Below are 19,210 nucleotides of genomic sequence, written 5' to 3'. Positions count from 1 at the left end.
GCCAAGTCATATAAGTGTAAAGTAAACTAAAATCCCGAATATCGAAGAATTTTTAAATTGAAAACAACAGAAAAAACACTAAAACAAAGAAAATAAAATACAACTATTTGCACAACACAAATAACCACAAAAAAAAAAAACATTTCCCAAGAGCAAAACATTTTTTATTGTTTTTAAGGGGTGATCTGAAAAATATCGGCATAGACCATAAAAAAAAACAGAAAATTCTACGAGAATTTGTCTAGATTTTAGGAAAAGCCGAACGGTCGCATAAAGTTATTTTCTACAAACGTATGATAACGTTTTAGAACAGCAAGATGGAAATAAATTAAGCGATTTATTTGTTATGTAATGGATAAAAATAAAGGTTATGTATGTCAGCTGATTTCCAGTCAGGCAAAGTTGGTACAAAATTTTATCAGGTGTCGTTTCAAGAAACAAATTACGAACCAAACTGCATCTGAATAATGGTTTATATGTAAAAAAAAAACAAAGAAACAAAAAGAAAAACTACAAAATTCCCAGAAACTTTTTTGGAAAAATAAGGCTGTGCGCGATATAAAAACAATATATATATTAACGTGTGTTGAGAGTTCGAAGAAGAAAGGTTGATATGCCAGAATTGATAGGTTACTTGGATTTATAAGATCGCGAACAACTCTCCTTGGCCCAAGGCTAGGATTTGTTTCCAGCCGAAGCTCGACTGATTCGATTTGATAAGGATGGGAGAGATGTGTGCTGATGTGGTAAGTGAAAGTCAGAATATTCTAAATTTTAAAGCTCAGGAACGAAGGGCAGCCCGTCGAGGGTTGCAAGAGTGCGATATTAGATGCTTGGGAAGTATAGAACCCAAGTTAGGCTGGTCCCACACAATATGCGAGTGCTAAGTCGCACAACCATAGAAATCCATAGAAATCATGTCCACTTTAAAGAGTTTTTATTGTAGAGCAACCTTAAGTTTCGAAGCGAGACAAGTTTTGATTAGAAAAAACGGCTTTATTAAAGCAACGAATGAGTTTTGATTAGGCAGCTAAATACGGATAAGAAGTTCCTGGTCAAAAGGAAGCTTGCTAAGCTAGTTGCTCTAGCCCCTAAGATTTTTGCAAAGAAAACCCCTACGATTTTGAACGAGCTTTCCCAGCTAAGAGCCAAACATCTAGGAAAACTTACTTAAGCATTAATCAAGTTTGAAATGCCAATTTATTGTTGAAAGCCTCAGTCAGTATAAATAACTAAGAATGCAATTAATAAATATTGAAATCGAAGCTAAAACGGTCCCAGAACCCCGTAAATAATTGTGTGTCGAACGTTTTGCCACTTAATAATTAAGATAACAAAAATGTATTAAACAGTGTTTGCTGATCCATACGACAAATTCCATTTTTAAGGCACAAGTCGATCCACTTTTTACAAGCTAATGCGAAATGGAATCGAAATTTTGCTGCCAGGCAGCGCATGTGTGGCGCCCATTGCCCCCAAAATGGGCGTGGCAAGGGCATATCTGCTGAGATTTTTTCCTTTTTGGTTTTTGTTAGCATAAGATAAACAATTTTACATATTGTACATCTGAGTGTTGAATTTTTCCATCAATATTTAGCACCGAGATAAAGAGATATTCAAGCAACAGTGCCAACAAAAAAAACACCTAAAACTATATATAAAATTGAATGAAACGAAATTGTACCTTGAGAAAGTCTAAGAAAAACTACTTACGGTGGTTGCACTGAATGCGAACAAACCGATCTATAAAAAGTCGAAAAATGATAAAGAGTACCCCTCTGTCAACGTTTAAGGACGAATATTCTATAGCTACCTAGTTGTGTTTTGCACATTTTGTAAACTTTACAACACGATGAAGGAAACCGAATATCTAAATAAACGACAGCCCCGCAGCGTTATATATAATGATATATATACTTATACAGGATACAAGAACATAACTAATAAAACCGTTTTTAAAACCCGTGAAACTTTAGTATTTTTATTTACTTTTATTTCAAACAATGAGTAAATTAGTCTCTAAATGAAACACAACGACTTTTGTTTGTTAGTTATTAGTGGCTTTTAAAAGCTTTCTTCCGGGTGGTATTGTTGGTGTTTCTATATTTTTGGGCAAGCATCTCAGTTTAGTTAGCTTCTCAATGGATATAAATTATCAATTATCGCAGTTTTCGCTACCTTAACGATCATATTTTAAAGTAATAAATAACGTGAACACTGTTTAGGACATACATATATGAACATTAATACCCATTAAGTGCTAGCCATGCTACGGTTTTCATGAGCAAATACAATTTGTTGGGCATTGAAGTCACTAGATAAACTATAATAATGTTTTCCCTGCTACACTGTAGCATTATATCAGACCATACAATTTAAAAACCTAATAAGCGTAGCAGGTTTAAATAAAACATTTAAATAGAGCTGAGATTCATTTTAGCTTAGCAACTACGACAATTGACATATGACAAGGAACAACTGCAACTGCAAAATTGCGCGATCTACAACAGTAAATGCTACATAGAACATGACGAGAACGGATACCACCAACACACAATAGTTTTCCATCAATTCCAGGATTATTATCGAGCCGATCTTACAGACCCTTGTTGAAGTAGACTCGCTTGGGCACATTGCCCTGGGTTTTCTTCTCGAGGTCCTCGTAGAGTTCGGGCTCGAAGGTGCGCATAATCGAAGTGTCCAAGGAACACTGCTGGGGAAACAGTGCGCAGGCAGTGGGCACCATGAAGCAAAGGCTGAACATCAAAGAAAAGATAGATTGGCTGAAAGAACTAGTGGTCGAGGGTAAATTTACTTACAAGCACCCAACCAATAGGGTCTGGAATGGAGCATTAATCCACTTGATGCGCCTGTAGGCAGGCATTTTCTCCAGCCTCTCCATTATCAATGGCAGCACCAGCATTCCGGGCGCCGCCATCGCAATCCTGGACACAACCACCTCACCTATTCCCTTGATGGCTGCCACTCTGCTCTGGCCCACGACCTCACCCTCGCCGTTTTTCACCTCAATGCCATTGATTATCTCATTTTGTCGCATCAGAGGAATGTTGACGAAATTGGCCGCCGCCACAGCCGCGAAGGGCACAAATCTTTGGAACAGCGGAGTCGCTTTCTTCGACCAATAGTTCTTGCATCCAATAGCAGCTACTAGAGCCGAAGTCGTGGCGGATACATAAGCCACGCCCAGCTGCGTAACGCTGGTGGGCGAATTGGCATTGCGATTCGTGTAGTTGACAACCGCGTTGAAGGACTGGTTGATGAACTGCCAGAGCACCACGGCGGGCACGGTGCGATAGAAGGCCAACATGCCACCGGTGATCAGCATGCCACCGGGTACCTGAAGATAGACCAAAAGCACACAGCAATTAGTGAGAACGGTCAACAGATGAAGTCTTTATAAAATCAATTTAAAAAAGCTCTTTAGAGAAATGTATCCTTCATGCAAAAAACAACCATATTTAAAGATGATTTATGACACTTAAAGAACATTTTACATGACAGTTTATAAATAATGAAAGTGTGAAAGTAAGCATTTGTCTTTAAGATTTTGGCCTTTTGTGCAATTGGTCCTGATATCGTGCCTCCCCTGTGTTTTTGGCAAACCATTCACAACCGTTCACGCCAGACGATTCTATTTTCAGCACCCACGTGCCAAACCCATCTCGAGACTTGCCTGAAAACTCATGCGACCACAAAAGTTCTGCAGCTCGCCAGTATCCGGATGAAAGGCCGAGTTGTATAGCTTCATGTTGTAGTGCACCTCCTCCGGCTTCAACTGCGGCGACTGCTCTCCTTTCCGGTAGCGTTCCACCATAGTTTTGGCTTCCAACAGGCGATCGCTGGAGGAGACTACGGTCCGGGGATCCGTCATCCAGGCGAAGTACTGGAAGCGCCCCGCGAAGGTGCTGAGATCGAAGAGCGGCTTGTCCACATCGATAAGGGCTAGGGTTAAGGATTGGTTGGGTCAGTGGCCAAAGACTGTTTGTATCTTTGGGCTCTCACAAAAATCAAACACTTTTCAGGTTTATTACGTACGATGTTTTAGATGCTGGTAATTTTTAAAGGTTGGATTGTTTTAAAGAAAGATATATTCAAACTATATTAACTCAAATATTATAAGCTAGCTAGCTAAATAGCTCAACAAATCTAGGTAACGTAGAAATAACAGAACAAGTTACAACAATTTTATGTATTCAGCATAGGTAATTGTTCTAGATTTTTACATATTTATTGACAAATGAAAAAATCTATTAATAAATATACAAGGATTTAATACTGAAAACTGTTTTGTCAAAACACATGAGTAAGCATTTTAAGATATTGAAAAGCAAATAAGTGTTTCCTGCTGTCATAAACTGTCTTATGTTTTCGAAGAGCTTTTGACAAAAAACACGACTAAGCTGATTGGATAATGAGGAGGCTATCAGCGGAATCAAGTGATATGCTTTTTTTGTGGTTTATTTTCGCAACAGACACACAAGCAAAGACTCATTTAACACGGCTCAAACATATTTCCCTTGACTCCTCTGTGTGTGTATTCACTTCTGGGCTCAATTGATTCGATTTTCGTGGGAGCCCATACAAAGTTGGGTCAATTTGATTCTTACTTGATACCTGCGACATTTTGGCTGCAGATCCACTGGCCTAACTGCTTGTAATTGCGAGCGGCTTACGTAAGCAGTAGCTTTCAGCTGTTGCCGGTTTATTGCGGCTCGTTGCTGTTCTTGTTGTTGTTGTTGCTGCTGTTTGTGCTTTTGGCCAGATTTTCACCTTAGGTGTTTGCTTAGGGCCGATTTAACAGCAAATGATTCGTGTAAACCATGCACCTGATCCGCCAGCTGTTCGTTTCACTTTCTGCTTCGTAATGCGGTTCAAATGTTCACTTTTTATGTCGCTCGCCGTTTTTTGGCACTCTTCCAATTTGCCAAAAAATTTGTTTTGTTTGCCGCTCTCTGCTTGTTTTTTCCTCTGCGTTTGTGCATCCGATTGTACTTCTTGTGCACGCCGCAACTACTCAATTTAACACTTCTTTTGTCGAGCAATTTGCCGAATGATTGGCAACTGAGTAGCGTATAAATGCAAAATTCAAATTGTTTACTGCGAAGGCGTGGAAGAAGAAGCAGAGTGGCGGGTGGGGGTGGCTTTGCACACTAGGGAGACCGTTCGTGGTTCAGGTGGGAAATACCAGAGACAATCATGTCCACTGCTTGCATTGGCTGCAAGCAAGCAGTTCAATAACATAGCTAAAGGTTGACGTCCGCGCTACAATATGCAGTTCAAAACTGAGCATATATAAAATACAAGTAACAAACACTACTTAATTCGAAAATCAATTTGACACAACTTCCGTAATACTGGATTATGCAGTGATTTTTATTAAAGATGGTTGCAAAGTCAGGTATTCAGCTCTTCTCTTCGCACAAGTTGTAAGTTCGTTACAATTCCACCCTGCTTGATTTTAGGACACTTGAGTAAGTGAGCCAACGCTGATGCTACTCTCAGCTGCAAAATAGCTAGCTTTGCCGGTCTGCACAGCCAGCGGATCACCTCTGAATGCTATTCCCAGGAAACGCCGACACAGCCGCAGTTGTTGCTGCCGTTCTTTTCACTTTCGTTACCTTTGCACTGAATTTTATTTGGTGATTTGTGTGTTTTTTGAACAGCTAGGATATTGTGCCATCGCATCGGTGCAGCAAGATGATGAAAATCAGCGGAATAAACGGGAGCAGAAGCAGCAGATAATAATAGAAGCCCTGTGCTCGTGCGTGTGTTGTGTATGGGCTGAGTGCCAGTGTATGTGTGTGTTTTTGCGAAAAAAAACCGGAAAAGCAAAAACACAGACACGAATGCGGATGCGGATGCGAACGTAGAAGCGGATGCAAAGGCCACTGCGGATATTATCCACAAACACAAAATGCGAATCCTGCAGGTGTTTTTGGGCTCGCTGCTCTGCGGCATCGTCCTGGGCGCCAATATATTGGCAGTTTTTCCCAGTGTCTGGAAATCCCACTATCTCTTTGGCCGGAGATTGCTGCAGGAATTGGTGGAGAGTCCGGGAAACCACTCCGTGACTTTGATCAGTCCACATGCCGCGCAGGAAGACGTGGATGCGGAAATACCCAGAATCAGAGAGCTGCGCATCGAAGGGCTGCGGGAAAACTGGCTCGACATGGGAATGAGTTTCGGGGCCGAAGAAATGCGAGCGCAAAGTGTGATGGAAAGGTTCACCCGGCTGATCTACGCGGGCACCACCAATGTGGACATCTTGCTGTCGGATCCCCAGGTCCGAAAGCTCCTGACAAGCGGCGAAAAGTTCGACTTACTCATAGTGGACTTGTTCCTAAGCGATGCTCTGCTAGGGTGAGTCTAAAAACGGGGTTCATTAGGTATCTACTTCAAATGGAAATCTGTTTTCTTTTAGCTTGGCCTTCTACTATGGCATACCCACCGTTGCCGTCAGTCCCACCGGCGCGAATTCCTGGCTAAATAACATGTTTGGCAATCCCCAATCATCCTCACTGGATCCCAGCAATTTCCTACCCTTCACGGAGAGAATGAACACGAGGCAGCGGATTCTAAACTCACTAATGAGCACCTTTGAGCGCCTGACCTACAAGTACGATCCTCCTTCGGTAAAACTTTTATAACTGTGTATAATTTCGAGAAAGTGTGGAAGTCAAATTATTCTTCAGCAACTAATATTATTTGTAGAAAAATAATCCTCGTAAAATAAATCCCTTAGATTTAATTTGACCGGATCGTTTTTTTTTGTGTTTACAGCTTTTTCCACCTGATCTCCCAGCAGTCGGTGTACACCAATCACTTTGAACTGCTCGTAAAGGAGCTGCCGCTTTATAGAGATCTGACAAAGAATCTGAGCTTGGCCTTGATCAACTCCCATCCGGGCTTACATTATCCTCGTGCATATTTGCCCAATATGGTGGAGGTGGGCGGCCTCCACTTGAGCCACTCAAATGACTCCCATTTGCCAAAGGTGTGTTAAATGCATTGATGGCTTCTAGCCACTAACTTGAATTATTTCTAGCATCTTCTGTCGTTCATGGAATCCGCTCCTAGTGGGGTTATCTATTTTAGCCTGGGCGCCGATGTGGAAACAGCTCAGCTGCCTCAGGAAAAGTTGGCCATTATTCTGGACGTGTTTGGCCACCTGAAGGAGTTCCACTTCTTGCTAAAGTGGGAAAAGGAGGAGTTCACGGCGGACCAGGTGCTGCCGGAAAACGTTATGATTGCTGACTGGTGGCCACAGCAGGCAATTCTTCACCATCCGCAGGTCAAGATGTTTGTTAGCAGCTGCGGCCAGTTGAGCGTTTGGGAATCGATTAGTGGACAAAAGCCAATACTTGCCATACCCATTCTTGCCGAACAGGAGGTGATGGCTAAGCGCTTGCAGCGCCATGGAGTCTCCGTGACCGTTGGCTACGACTCGATAGCTTACGATTCCCTGCTCCACGGGATAAGACATCTCACCCTGAATACCAGCTATGTGGAAAAGTTGGGTCAACTCAAAGAACGACTGATTACCAGGGACCCCACGCCAGTTGGGAAAGCAGTGCGAAAAATACAGCTTATTTTGGAATCTGGAGGAGCCGACTTTCTAAAATCCCACGCCAATACTTTAAACTTTTGGAGAGCTGAAGGTGTGGATGTTCTGCTTATAATAGCAGTGGGCTTTTTTGGAATTTTAACCATTCCTTTCCTGGCCATTTGCTTTATACTCAGAAAATCCTACCACAGCCAAGCCGCGCAGGATCAGCCACCATACAGAACCAACCTAAAGGTGGTTGGCAGAGTTCATAGCTATGGTGACCAGGGAAGTGGTAGATCTCCCATGGGAACAGAGTCGCTCAGAAGAACGCGATCCGCTCAATCTTTATCGCCTCGGTCCAGCTCTTCGAGCATGAGCTCCAACTCACCGACGAGTCCATCAACGGCGTCCACTACGCCACTGGACCTAACTCCCCCACCTCCGATTCAGCTGCTCGGACAGGTACCGCCCTTGCAGTTGTACGTGAACCAACAGCGGATATACTCAAGCGATCGCAAGACATCACAAGAGGAAGCAGAACGAAGGTTTTCATAACGATATATCTCCCGATGGAACATATTACTAGAACTTACGTTGGTGGATCACATAGAAAGGATGTTCGTCTCGATTTCATGTCCTCATGTTAGGACGCTGTTAACTGGCCTAACAGGAGGACGGGGAAGCAGGACTTGGGATGGGAAATTATTCATTGGACAATCTACAATGAGGACCCATTAAAGTTGCTCACTGTCAATGCTTACGTGCTCCAACTATTAGGTCCTTGATTGCCCACGGAGTACATTCCGATACCATAATCCGTGTCACAAACCTATCCGTATCCACTAAACCTATAAACCTATACATCAAAATATCGTCTAGTGTTAAGTGTGATTTTTTGTTAATACATGTGGTTTTGTATTTCGATAAGTTTTAAAATTTATAGAGTGTAAATATTTTGAATATTTGTATTGTGTGTGAACGAACGTTCAAACTTTGAACAGAGGATATTTGTACTGACAAAGTATAACAATAAATTGGGTACTTGAAATTGATTTTATATTCTGATATTAATGTCAAAACCCGTTACCGCTATTCCCTTCAATTAATATTTCAATTCAAAGACTGACATCTTTCGTATATTTTCTAAAAGACAAAGCTGGATAGAAACAAATGCGGTTAAACTGCAACGGTTCAGCTTAAAAGCAACTGAGTATTGATGTAATATCTATTTTACTTTCGAGCTGAAACTAAAATCTTTAATGTTTTTATAGTACATATGTATAATGCGGTTCCCTATTTTACAATGGGAAAACTCGCTGCAGTTTTCAATTCGGTTTAGTTGTTCTGAATACTTTAAAGTAAGGATATTTTATAAAGCCATGTATGAATTGTTGAATAAAATATAAAATAGCCTCTAGATCTGGAATTTGTTTTCATCTTACAGGGCAAAATCTATTTGATTATAGGTTTTAAACATCAACTCATTGAATTCACATATTTGTTTAAATTATATATCACCGTTTATTTGATATCTACTTAAATTCCCATACCATTCCGCGCATTCCTATTTGTTTCACGTTTTGTTTGAACTCTCCTTGCACAAATTCCAAATTCTTTTTGTTGGCCTAGAGCAGTTAGCGTTAATTATGGTTTAATATGGCATCTCGGGGCATGGGGCGTGGCTAATTAGTCGACTGCACTGGGCTAATGTCGGCAGGCTTTGATGTGCATGGCGGCGTGTGCACTTCATTTAAGCCGAGTGCGCCTCAAGTGTCTCTGAGGATGTGCCGCGGATGTGGATGCGGCTGCGGAGGCGGATGCTCCGCAAAGGATGGCAGGATGCCAGTTGTGGCAGCAAAGTCACCTGTTTGCTTTCATCAGTCCACACACGTAGACAAAGGGAAAACGAAAGCAGGCGAGTGGAAATTCGTGGGATGCATGTGTGCCCTGTGGGTGGCGCATTTTCACTTGCTTTCCTCCTCCGGCTGCCTGTTAATAAAACTGTATTTTTGCACACATGTCGTGGGTAAGCTACTGAAGAACCCTGGGAGGAAAATGCACACGCGGTCTGATTTGCTCTCTTTATGCACATATTTTTGGTTAGACATTGGAAATTTGATATGTAAACCACAAGTGACATGATGGTATTCACATGACATGGCTCTTTACTGCAAAAAATCGAGATTAATTCTGGAGCTCCATCTTCATAGACTTGCTCTAAAGGAGAGGAGAATTCCTAGCCATATCCAATATATTCCGCATTTTTAATTTTTTAACATTTTTCACGTTTAATATGTTATCAAGCTTCAGCTCTTCAACATTTAAAGGCACGAAGTCATATTTGAACCCCTCACAGGCGCTCATCGGATTCCAAGTTCAAGCCCCATTAATGGCGGTCCACTTCTACTCTATTTCGCTGTCAGCTTTATATCCCGACAGTCCTATTTGGTGTTCCATCACAGCCACACTTGTCACAGGGGCACAAGACTGGGAAAGATGGTGGGATGGGGACCAACTGGAGTGGAGGCCATGGGCTCGACCGCCAGTCGCGAATGTCAACCGCAAGAAGAGCGGCAGAGTCAAGTGAAGACTTCTCGCATTGACAGGCGGCCAGTGCAGTCGGCCGCAGCATGAACACATGAGAATGGGGTTGTACACCGTCAAAAAATATGGTAACCTTTGGCTAGAGTTAGGTTTTCCACTAAATACATCACATTCTCCTTAAAGTCGAGAAAATCTACTACAGGGTTCTCTCTAGTTTTTTAAGATAGATAGATTTAAAACCAGCTTCTTTTAGAATCAGCTGAATGCCAAAAGAGGAAAGATAAATATTTTATACAGGACTTAATACTTGTAGATTTCATGATCAGCATCTATCAGTTTAAAGGAACATTATTAAATCAATATCAAAAACAAAAATCTATTATTAATTTTTTAAAAGGCGTTATAAAAAATTAAATATTTTAATGTATATATATTCAATTTGTATTTATGATGAAAACATTCCAGTACGTCTTTTGTTTTAACATTTTCCGTACTCTTGGATATTTATTATTTCTCTTCAAAATTATTTAGTATTCGGCCATTTTTTTGGTTTCGAATGAATTTAGAATAGGTTTCTTTCAGCGCACCGCAAGAATTTGACATTCCGGCCATGGGAACAGAAAGAGTTCGAATTGGTTTTGGCCGCCACTGGGGCTTCCCCTGCGCACATCTCAGTCTCCCATTAGCACTGCTGTCAGGGTCCCATGAGGATTGGGATTGGGATCGGGATCGGAATCGGGATGCGATGGGGAGGCACGGCATCAAAGGCCCCATTGACGGAGCTGCCGAGTTGTTGTCATCATCTGTCCACGGGCGGCTCCTTTCAGCTCCTTTGAAGTGGGGCTGCAAAATTAATTGCATGCTACACAAATCCCTCCTCGGCCCATCTGGCAAACTAAAAACTAAGAACTCTAAATCAACAATCATCATAACTATAACTTCGTACAGAACCAAAGGAATGGGGTAGGGGGCTGGCCAAGGGTGAGGGGAGCATATGTGCTGTCAACATGCTGCCAGTTGCCTTGCTCGCTTCATTTCCCTCCCCTCCCCTCCCTTGCTATTTTCAACACTTTTGTTGGGAACACACTTGACTCTTGCCACGGCAAATCCCACGCAATGCACACGGAAAAAAACTAGTTTCATGAGGAATTTTAGATAATAAACGAGTCTCTCTGAATTCAACATGCTTTTTACGAATGAGTACTTAGATTGCTGAGGATCAAATTTACTTCGAAGTGACTTTTTTCTTCTGAGCTTCATATAGCTAGTATTATATTGTTGATAATTAGATATATTATAGTTATTTATAATTAGTTGAAAAGGTGCATAGAGCATATTCCATTTACTTATGCCATATTTCATTTATTTATTTATAGAATCATTTTTGACTTGAATAGCTCATGAAGTATATTACAGTGCGGCTTCAGCACGGACATGTGCCATGCTCCCCATTGCCCCGCACATGGAGTTTCCGGCTTTTGTGTGCATTTTGCACTCTGTTTCAATTTAATTACTTTGGAGTTTTGGAGTTACGCAACGAGGACAGGACAAAGATGGCCGGGATGTAAATGGAGCAGTGGCCGAATGATTTAGTTGTCCTCGATGTCGACCGCTGCAGTCTTCAATTTAAGATTCATAATTCACAAATTAAATTAAATGTGAGGGAAATCCTCAGCTGAAATCCTCGGCAAAGGATAACAAGGGAAGTGTTCCTGGTTTCGTTTGCGCAAATTTGCATTTATCGATTGGACGAGTCGGCAGGTCCGAGCAGAGGCTTTCCCAGATTTCTGTTTTTTTGCTCCTGTTTTTTGGGTGACACACAAAAAATAACAACACAATTTGCATAAACGTCAACAGCAGCAAAAGAAAAGATACAAAATGCGGCAGCTGTTGCAGCAGCAAGGAAAAACAACCTCAGAATAAGTAAGTAGAGGGCAGAATATATGGATGGGATGAATGCCACGGGGGTTGGCATAGGGGCCTCCTGGCGAAGTTGAGATAGGAAAGCCTGCTGCCAGTGCTATAACCCGGATCAAAGTCCGCAGGTATCACAATACCTGAAGTGAATTATCTTTCAAATGCTAGCCAGGATTTTGTAATGTATATGTATATGATAGGAAAGCGGCAATTAAGTCTAATATAAACAGCTAAGTCTTAGGTACAAAATGACAAGCAAGAAGTAATGTTTTTCATTTTGGCGAGTAAGTTTAAATGCAACTTTCTCGATGTCCTATCCAAATACTAAATAAATACATCTATTTCTATATTGCAGGTAAAGCAGTTGCAGCATTATATTTAAGATTGGGTCCTAACAAAGTGTTGATTTACCGATTAAAATGCCTCGATGTTACTCAGTGGTACTGAGTACGTAATTAAAGCACATGGGTGCACCTAGTTGGGTACTCACTTTTATTACTCCCCTGCGGAGCAGAAACAAGTATGTTCGCAAACTTCTCCAACAAGTCTCCCCATGTCCTTTATTTGAGTACCAAAGTACCAAAAGCCCAATTTGGTTGACCAAAAACCCTTTCCCACACTTCACATGACTATTTTTTGGGCGAAACTTTATTGTGGCTGTCACGGTTATGAGTGTGTTTGCTTTTGTTGCCAACTTTAAAATGCATTCGAACACGGCTAAAACTTGCCCGTGGGTGTATGAGTGCGTTCAGGGGGCGTGGCACTCCGGGGGCGGCAACAGCAGGAAATGTATCCCATAAGGAGTAGACCAGAAACAGAACTGTGCAGTGCAGTGCAGTGCCGAGCGGAAGGCACTTCCTGTGGATGTTCGTATGTGCATGTGCTCCTTTTGCATCGCTCCTCCTCCGTACTGTCCTGCCCCAGTCCCCCAGCCTCCCAGCCACCATTTCCCGCTCCCCGGTCCCCGTTCGCTTCCTCCGCCTGGTTTTGCTCGATGCAGATAAGAGGCATATACGCTTGTCAAGATTTGCTTTGATGTCTTTTTCATGTGCCCGACTTGGGTGCGGCCAGCTCCATGTCCAATGCTCCATCTCTGCACAGGGGAAAATGCAGCACAGAAAAGCACATAATACATAATACAATTTTTGTAAATACATATTTTTTTTAATATTAACTGCAGCTCTAGAACAAGGCGCTAAATCAAACTGTTTCTTAGTATTTAACATTTGTTTTAAATCTCAAGAGCTACATGAAATACCTACCAAGTTCAACGCCACATCCAAATGTAATGACTAATTTGGTTCTCAGCACATCCCATTATGTGTTGGTAGGCTTTATAAACTTAATTTAATTGTTTTTCGCGCAGTGAGTTGTCGCTTAGCCCTACCGCTCTGGTTGCCTTGTGTGGGTTGACAACAATTAAAAAGTGACGGGCAAGACAAATCGGCGGGAAGGGAAAGGGGAAGGGGTGCGGATGCCAGGAGGTCTGCCAACTTAAGTAGCAGCAAATACACAAAGAGCAAATTCCCTTTAGAAGAATTTCAATTGGCTTTGGCTTTGGCTTTGTTTATGCGAGAGATTCCCCCGGATAGCGTCCTCGAATTTGCTTTGAAGTCGAGCATTTCCATGGGTCCGCCACGGTGTGAGTAAGTTTTATTTTTGGTAGCGAAGAGATTTTATTGGCAAAAGGGTTGGGAAAGCGCTTTGAAGTTCAAGTGTAGGCGCAGCAGCGGCCCCATTAATATATTTATTTCCCCACACAATCGCTTGCTTTGTGGCCGTCGCAAATTGAAATATCGCATCAATTTGCCATGCCGCCGTCGCGCTTTGTAATAAAAGTAAATAATAATTTAATAAAAAGGCAGCAAAAAGCACCGCAAACTACAAAACAAAACACCGAAATGCGGCGCAAAAAAATCCAAAATCGAGTGAGCAAAATCAACCATTAAACGCTGCCGGCAAAGAACAAAGCCGAAGCAACCGACCGGCAAAAAGCCGCCAACAGCTGGCCCAAATGCGCAAAAAGCCAAGAGAGCTGCTCGGCGGCAGGGTGGCAGGGTTGCGGGGCTTTGGGCCAGCGGGGCGGACTATCACCATCGCCCTCTATGTGTCAGTTGGCCGACAGCGGCCCACCTTCGAATCTGCCGCGCATGCGCACATTTCCGATGTGTGTGGTTCCCAGTGGTGTCAATAAGGAAAGGCTTGAACTAGCCGATAGGAAGGGTCCAGCGATTTTCAAACTGTTTAAAACAATATGCTGGCATAATAATAAAACAACTTATATTAATATATTTTATTTAAATATCTATGCGTGTATATTCTTAATTGACATTGGTAACACTCAATACTAACACTCATAATAATAATACTATTTGTAAGGCATTGCATTTAATTGGATCACAATATACAAGACCTTTTTCAGTTACGAAAACCAACACTGTCCTATTCAACTCCAAAAATCTGTAAAGAGAGAAAAATATCATGTGGAAACAAACTACATTTCGTTAAACATGAAGTCAAGGACAATACTATTAAATTTCATTCAAAAGTAAATTGAATTGTTTTAGGATTATGAGAACAGTTTTACCTGTAATCCAAAATTTTATGATTTTCTAATTTTTTAAAATTACTGACTTATTTTCAATAAAGAATTTGTCTTCTTACTCTTTATCCGGAAAAAGGACAAACTGGCAACTCTAGAGGTTCCCCGCTTGAGATCTCCCGAGATGCCGATGCCAACCGCTTCAAATTGATTTGAACGAGCGCAAAAGCTTTCGGACAAGTTGATAAGAGCGGCGATCCAACATGACCGTTTTGCCGCTTTTATGGTCGGGATGTAACCGCTTGGGGAATATCGAAATACCCTTTCCCGACACTATTGATTAGCATAAAACTTCCTCTTAACACTCGAGCTCAACTTACTTAAACTTTACGGTTCACCGGACTAACCAGACCAGACATTGTACACAGCTTATGCAGCCCTTGATAAAAACTTTATAATCCTAAGTATATAATATTTAAGGGCATACCTAAACTTCGACTTGAGTGCTCTTTCGATTAGGTTTTATCGTACTTTTTTCGCACGGGTGGCTTTCGACGTGGCTGAACTGTCCAGAGAGATCCGACTCTCGGCCGAGATGGCGGTGCAACTTCAAAGGAAGTGTGATGGGCGAATGTGTGAGGTGGCCGCCTGCGGACCGGGCTGAAATGAACATGCACACAGGCAGGCGGAGGGGCGGAGAAAATTGGGAGGAGGGGGAGTGCCTGGAGCAGGAGGATCGGGTCTGTCCAGCTAATCAAGCATCAACTTCATCATCATCACCGCGGATGCACCGTGAACAGTTACTCATATAGGAAATGCATGGGTAATCGGAGGAAAATGAGCGGCTTGCCTTTGATGAGTTGGAGATAAATATAGTTTCACAGTTATTATGAGGATGCAGAAATTATTGTATTTTGCTGTATTTCAATCGTTTTCTACACACTATGTCTGTGATAACTTCCAAAAGATTTATTATGTTCATTTTATGACGTTGCAAAGAAAAATGCATTTCTTTGCGAAATCAAAGTTTGTATTGAGTGATCTAACGCTACAGATATTCAATTACCTTTCCAACAAGTTCATATATGCATGAACTTATAGCTATTGGTTGCAAATAATAATAACAAGATATAGCACTTGCAATACTCTTTGGATAAATTGAGAAACATATAATAGTATTCTATTGCAATACTCTTTGGAGAAATTGAGAAACAGATAATAGTATTCCATAAAACAAGGTTACTTCCATCTGCGCATGCGTGAGTCCTTTTGCTCAGTAGGAGCGGCCAACGGGTCGTATGAGTTATGGCAATCGAATGGGCACACGTGGCTGCCGGTCCAATAGCCAGTAAATCAAACTTTTTGGCAGGGCGTGTAAACAGTGTTATAAATCAGAAAACCGCAAGCACCCACCAGGCAGCGACCATATTGTCCATGGAGGAGAGCAGACAGTTGGCAGACTGAAGTCGGACGAAAAGACACCCACACAGGCGGGAAAATGCAAGGCGGATTGCAATGCGCCAGGATGCAAGTGACGCATAGTGCTATTAGCATATTGCCAGGCGGGAGTGGGTGGCTCTCACATTCAGTTCGTGCATGGAAGTGCGTGCCTAACTCTTGAGAACTTGAGAATTTAATGAAAACATAACACGGCCTAAGCCAGATATTTTTCTGCTGCTGAATTTGCCTTGCGTAAGCGTGATATAGTTGTTGATTTTAGTTATACTGAAAACACCATAAATTAATTTTTATATACGGGGTCGCAAACAAATTTTACACAGATTTTGATGGACTCTTTGTTGGCAAGAGGATAGAAAGCATGAAATTTAATAACAGCGACAGAAATCCGTACTAATTTTCATTCGTTTCCGTGTATTAAGGCTGATCCAAGATCTTAAGGGTCATTCCCCTGTCAAGTATATAAAAGAACAACGTTCGTTCAAAGGGCTTATTGAGGTTGTGGAAAATGGCCTACCATCAGCTAACGTTCTCAGTGCTGTGCGTGTTCCTTTTCTTTCAAAGCACATTCCAACAAAATGTATCTCTACAAATGTTAAAGGAAATTGACAGATACACTCCCGAGAACTATGTACTATCATTGCTGAATATAGAGGTAATTCTCTTTGAGATCTATGCCGCTAAAGCAATCGAGAACAGTATTACATTGGAAAGGAACTTGATCACAGGCACAGGAGACCCCGACGCAAGAATGGAAATCCAGAAATGGGGCCTGAGATATCACAAAGCCTCGAGGGCCAAGTTCGAGATGGCTAATAAGGTGGCCGTGTCTCAGAGACTACCATTATCGAAAAAGTTACGTCTGATAAACGAATTTCTGATCAGGAGTGCCAAGAAGTATGATGTATCAAAAGATGTGAGACCCTCAATATCAATGGACAATTGGTTGTCCCCACATTTGGATGATGTACTCGGCTCCTTTGTCCAAGTTAAGAAGATAAACGCGGCTGAAAGCATTGTAGCCCTCAGTGGAATGTCAGTTACTCCCCGTTGGAGTACTCCTTTCCAATCACAGATTAACAGATATTTTGTCAAGAAGCATGGCACCGGATATGGCTCGAAAGACCCCCTATGTGTGCCCATGATGCACTCCTTGGCCATGTATGAAACAATGTCCACGGACGAGGCCAAAGGTATATACATCCGATTCTCAACGGCAAACATGGGTATGTTGATCCTTCTGCCAAGAAAAGGAGTCAGCTGCAAGGACATTTTAGATAACTTGAGCAACCAGATCAATGTGGAAATGAACGATCTCAAGTATATTCACTTGATACTGCCCATATTCAAGGAGAAGTTTGACTACAATATTGCTAAATTCCTCAATGGAATTAATATTTACGACGCGTTTAAAGATTCCGGGTTTATTTCGAAACCCAATATCAAAATCAATGATTTTAGGGTCAACCATGGTGTACAATTTGAACCCACCCAACGTTTAGGTAAGCGAAATGCAATTTCATTCTATTTTCCTTTTCCTTTACATTAACATTAATTTATTTTATTCGATCTCTAGATGTAGTTGAGGATATTGATACTCGAAATGCCGAAACATTTGAAGTGAATCGCGCATTTGTGTTTGTCATAAAGGATAGTGACTTCGTGTACGCAGTTGGTCGAGTTGAAAACCTAGATGGACTGACTCACAAAGTGAATTGCTCAAAGAAATTCGATAATCTTAAGTCGTAACAAGTGTGTAAAATATCTATGCACTAATAACATGTTTCGGAGCGTAATACAAAAGAAAAATACAAAAAAAAATTATAAATTTTATTATTAGGAATTACGTAATTATAATGATATTAGTCTGTTTAAATTTAAATTAGTTCTTATTGTATGGTCCACTTTTTCTGAACCCTTCAGTGTATGATCCGTGGCAAATGCGTGTTGATTCCATTTCATACTCTTTTTAAACGTGCATTGCAGTTTCTTTTTTTATATCGATATTATAAAGTTAGAGAAGAGGTAACTTACTCCACAAGGAAATCCCTGTAAGTAAATAATGGATCTTCCGATCTTTCGTGTCAGTCTACATAAGTTATAACTTATTAGTAGTTGAATATTTTGTACGGATCCATTTATCATTTAATGTTTTGTTTCAAATTGTAAAACACAACAAATAATTATTGTTCCAGTTGCGTTTTATTAATATTCGGGATTTGAAAATAACAAAATGAGAGATGTGCGACGGATATAAATTTAAAAGTGCGCCATGAAGTGCGCCAGTAATTCGATTAGAGTTTGGACGGAGATGCTGTTGCAATTAATGGGCTGATGAATACGGATATGACATGGATGGGCCCCGTCTGGAAATGGAACCGAGTTCTCGGGTGGAATTGAGTGCATTTACATATATGCCATACTATACCATACCATACCAAGTACATGTAGAGCGTTCGTTGAGTGATGTGCGCACTGCGCATGGATAATGAAGCAATGACGGCATGACTGACAAAATGAGGCGGCAACCTCTATAAGATCGGAGGGTTCTCTCAAAGGGGCAGCCGCCCATGCACGACTCCACTCCACCGGCGACTTGAGCTCCGCTTGCGGCTAGAGCGTTTAATTAAAAGGCAACAAAAAGAAGAAAAACACGAAATAATGGAACATATATATACGTATATATGTATGTATAAGTATAAAGAAAAAGGCGGCAACTGAGGCGTCGGCCAGCAGTTGATCATTATCAGATACGGCAGCGTAGATAATGCAGATACAATCATACGTTTCGGGGGGTAATAGATGCCGTGTCTGGGCAGCACTTAAAAAAATTATTATTATTTTCGCTTGGCCCCAAAACCAAAGTCCGACACCCTCCCCCATAATGCAGCTGCTTGTAATTTACGAGTGGATACCAGAATAAATGAAAAACTTTATTTTGGTCAAAAGCGCGTGGAAAAATAAATGAAAATGCATAAATTATTACTACTTTGCCTGTGGTGCGACCAAGATTTCCACTTCATCTTGGCGGCAATTCCAGATTTCTGTGTGTTGCAATTTGATTATTTATTTGTTAAATGTTTTCGAATGGTTAATTTAAGTTTGAGGGGGCGTGGTCTGATCAAATGGTATCGCAGGGTGTTTTTCTCTGATGGTTCCAGCTCAATTATATGGATATATAG

General features: G+C 41.4%; 4 protein-coding genes across 5 annotated transcripts; 3 read left to right on the top strand and 1 right to left on the bottom strand.

Annotated features, from left to right (window-relative positions):
- Positions 1-1,942: 1,942 nt before the first annotated feature.
- Positions 1,943-5,146, bottom strand: LOC122617009 (sideroflexin-2). 2 transcript variants are annotated; one of them, XM_043792642.1, is made up of 4 exons: positions 4,636-5,146; positions 3,695-3,963; positions 2,820-3,358; positions 1,943-2,756 (listed from the first exon to the last, which is right to left on the bottom strand). In XM_043792642.1, the coding sequence occupies exons 2-4, from the start codon at positions 3,890-3,892 to the stop codon at positions 2,597-2,599; spliced, it is 897 nt and encodes a 298-aa protein (XP_043648577.1). In that variant the 5' UTR covers positions 3,893-3,963; positions 4,636-5,146; the 3' UTR covers positions 1,943-2,596. The 2 variants fall into 2 exon arrangements, with proteins under 2 accessions (XP_043648577.1, XP_043648576.1); XM_043792641.1 differs by having other exon boundaries at positions 1,945-2,756; positions 4,629-5,146.
- Positions 5,147-5,566: 420 nt separating this feature from the next.
- Positions 5,567-8,615, top strand: LOC122616172 (UDP-glucosyltransferase 2). The gene is made up of 4 exons (XM_043791520.1): positions 5,567-6,381; positions 6,443-6,637; positions 6,802-7,015; positions 7,067-8,615. Exons 1-4 carry the CDS (start codon positions 5,936-5,938, stop codon positions 8,120-8,122), a joined length of 1,911 nt encoding a protein of 636 aa, XP_043647455.1. The 5' UTR covers positions 5,567-5,935; the 3' UTR covers positions 8,123-8,615.
- Positions 8,616-14,833: 6,218 nt separating this feature from the next.
- LOC122616820 lies at positions 14,834-15,474 on the top strand. Its single transcript, XM_043792389.1, is given in 3 exon segments — positions 14,834-14,864; positions 15,090-15,275; positions 15,278-15,474. Coding segments are annotated over 3 exon segments (264 nt in total). The 3' UTR covers positions 15,325-15,474.
- A 1,035-nt stretch (positions 15,475-16,509) lies between these two features.
- On the top strand, positions 16,510-17,861 carry LOC122617114 (accessory gland protein Acp76A). The gene is made up of 2 exons (XM_043792817.1): positions 16,510-17,530; positions 17,605-17,861. Exons 1-2 carry the CDS (start codon positions 16,537-16,539, stop codon positions 17,775-17,777), a joined length of 1,167 nt encoding a protein of 388 aa, XP_043648752.1. The 5' UTR covers positions 16,510-16,536; the 3' UTR covers positions 17,778-17,861.
- The last annotated feature ends 1,349 nt before the right edge of the window (positions 17,862-19,210 follow it).

This window comes from Drosophila teissieri, chromosome 3L (assembly GCF_016746235.2).
Source record: "Drosophila teissieri strain GT53w chromosome 3L, Prin_Dtei_1.1, whole genome shotgun sequence".
Lineage (NCBI taxonomy): Eukaryota > Metazoa > Arthropoda > Insecta > Diptera > Drosophilidae > Drosophila > Drosophila teissieri.
This window is presented reverse-complemented; position numbering and strand designations above follow the sequence as displayed.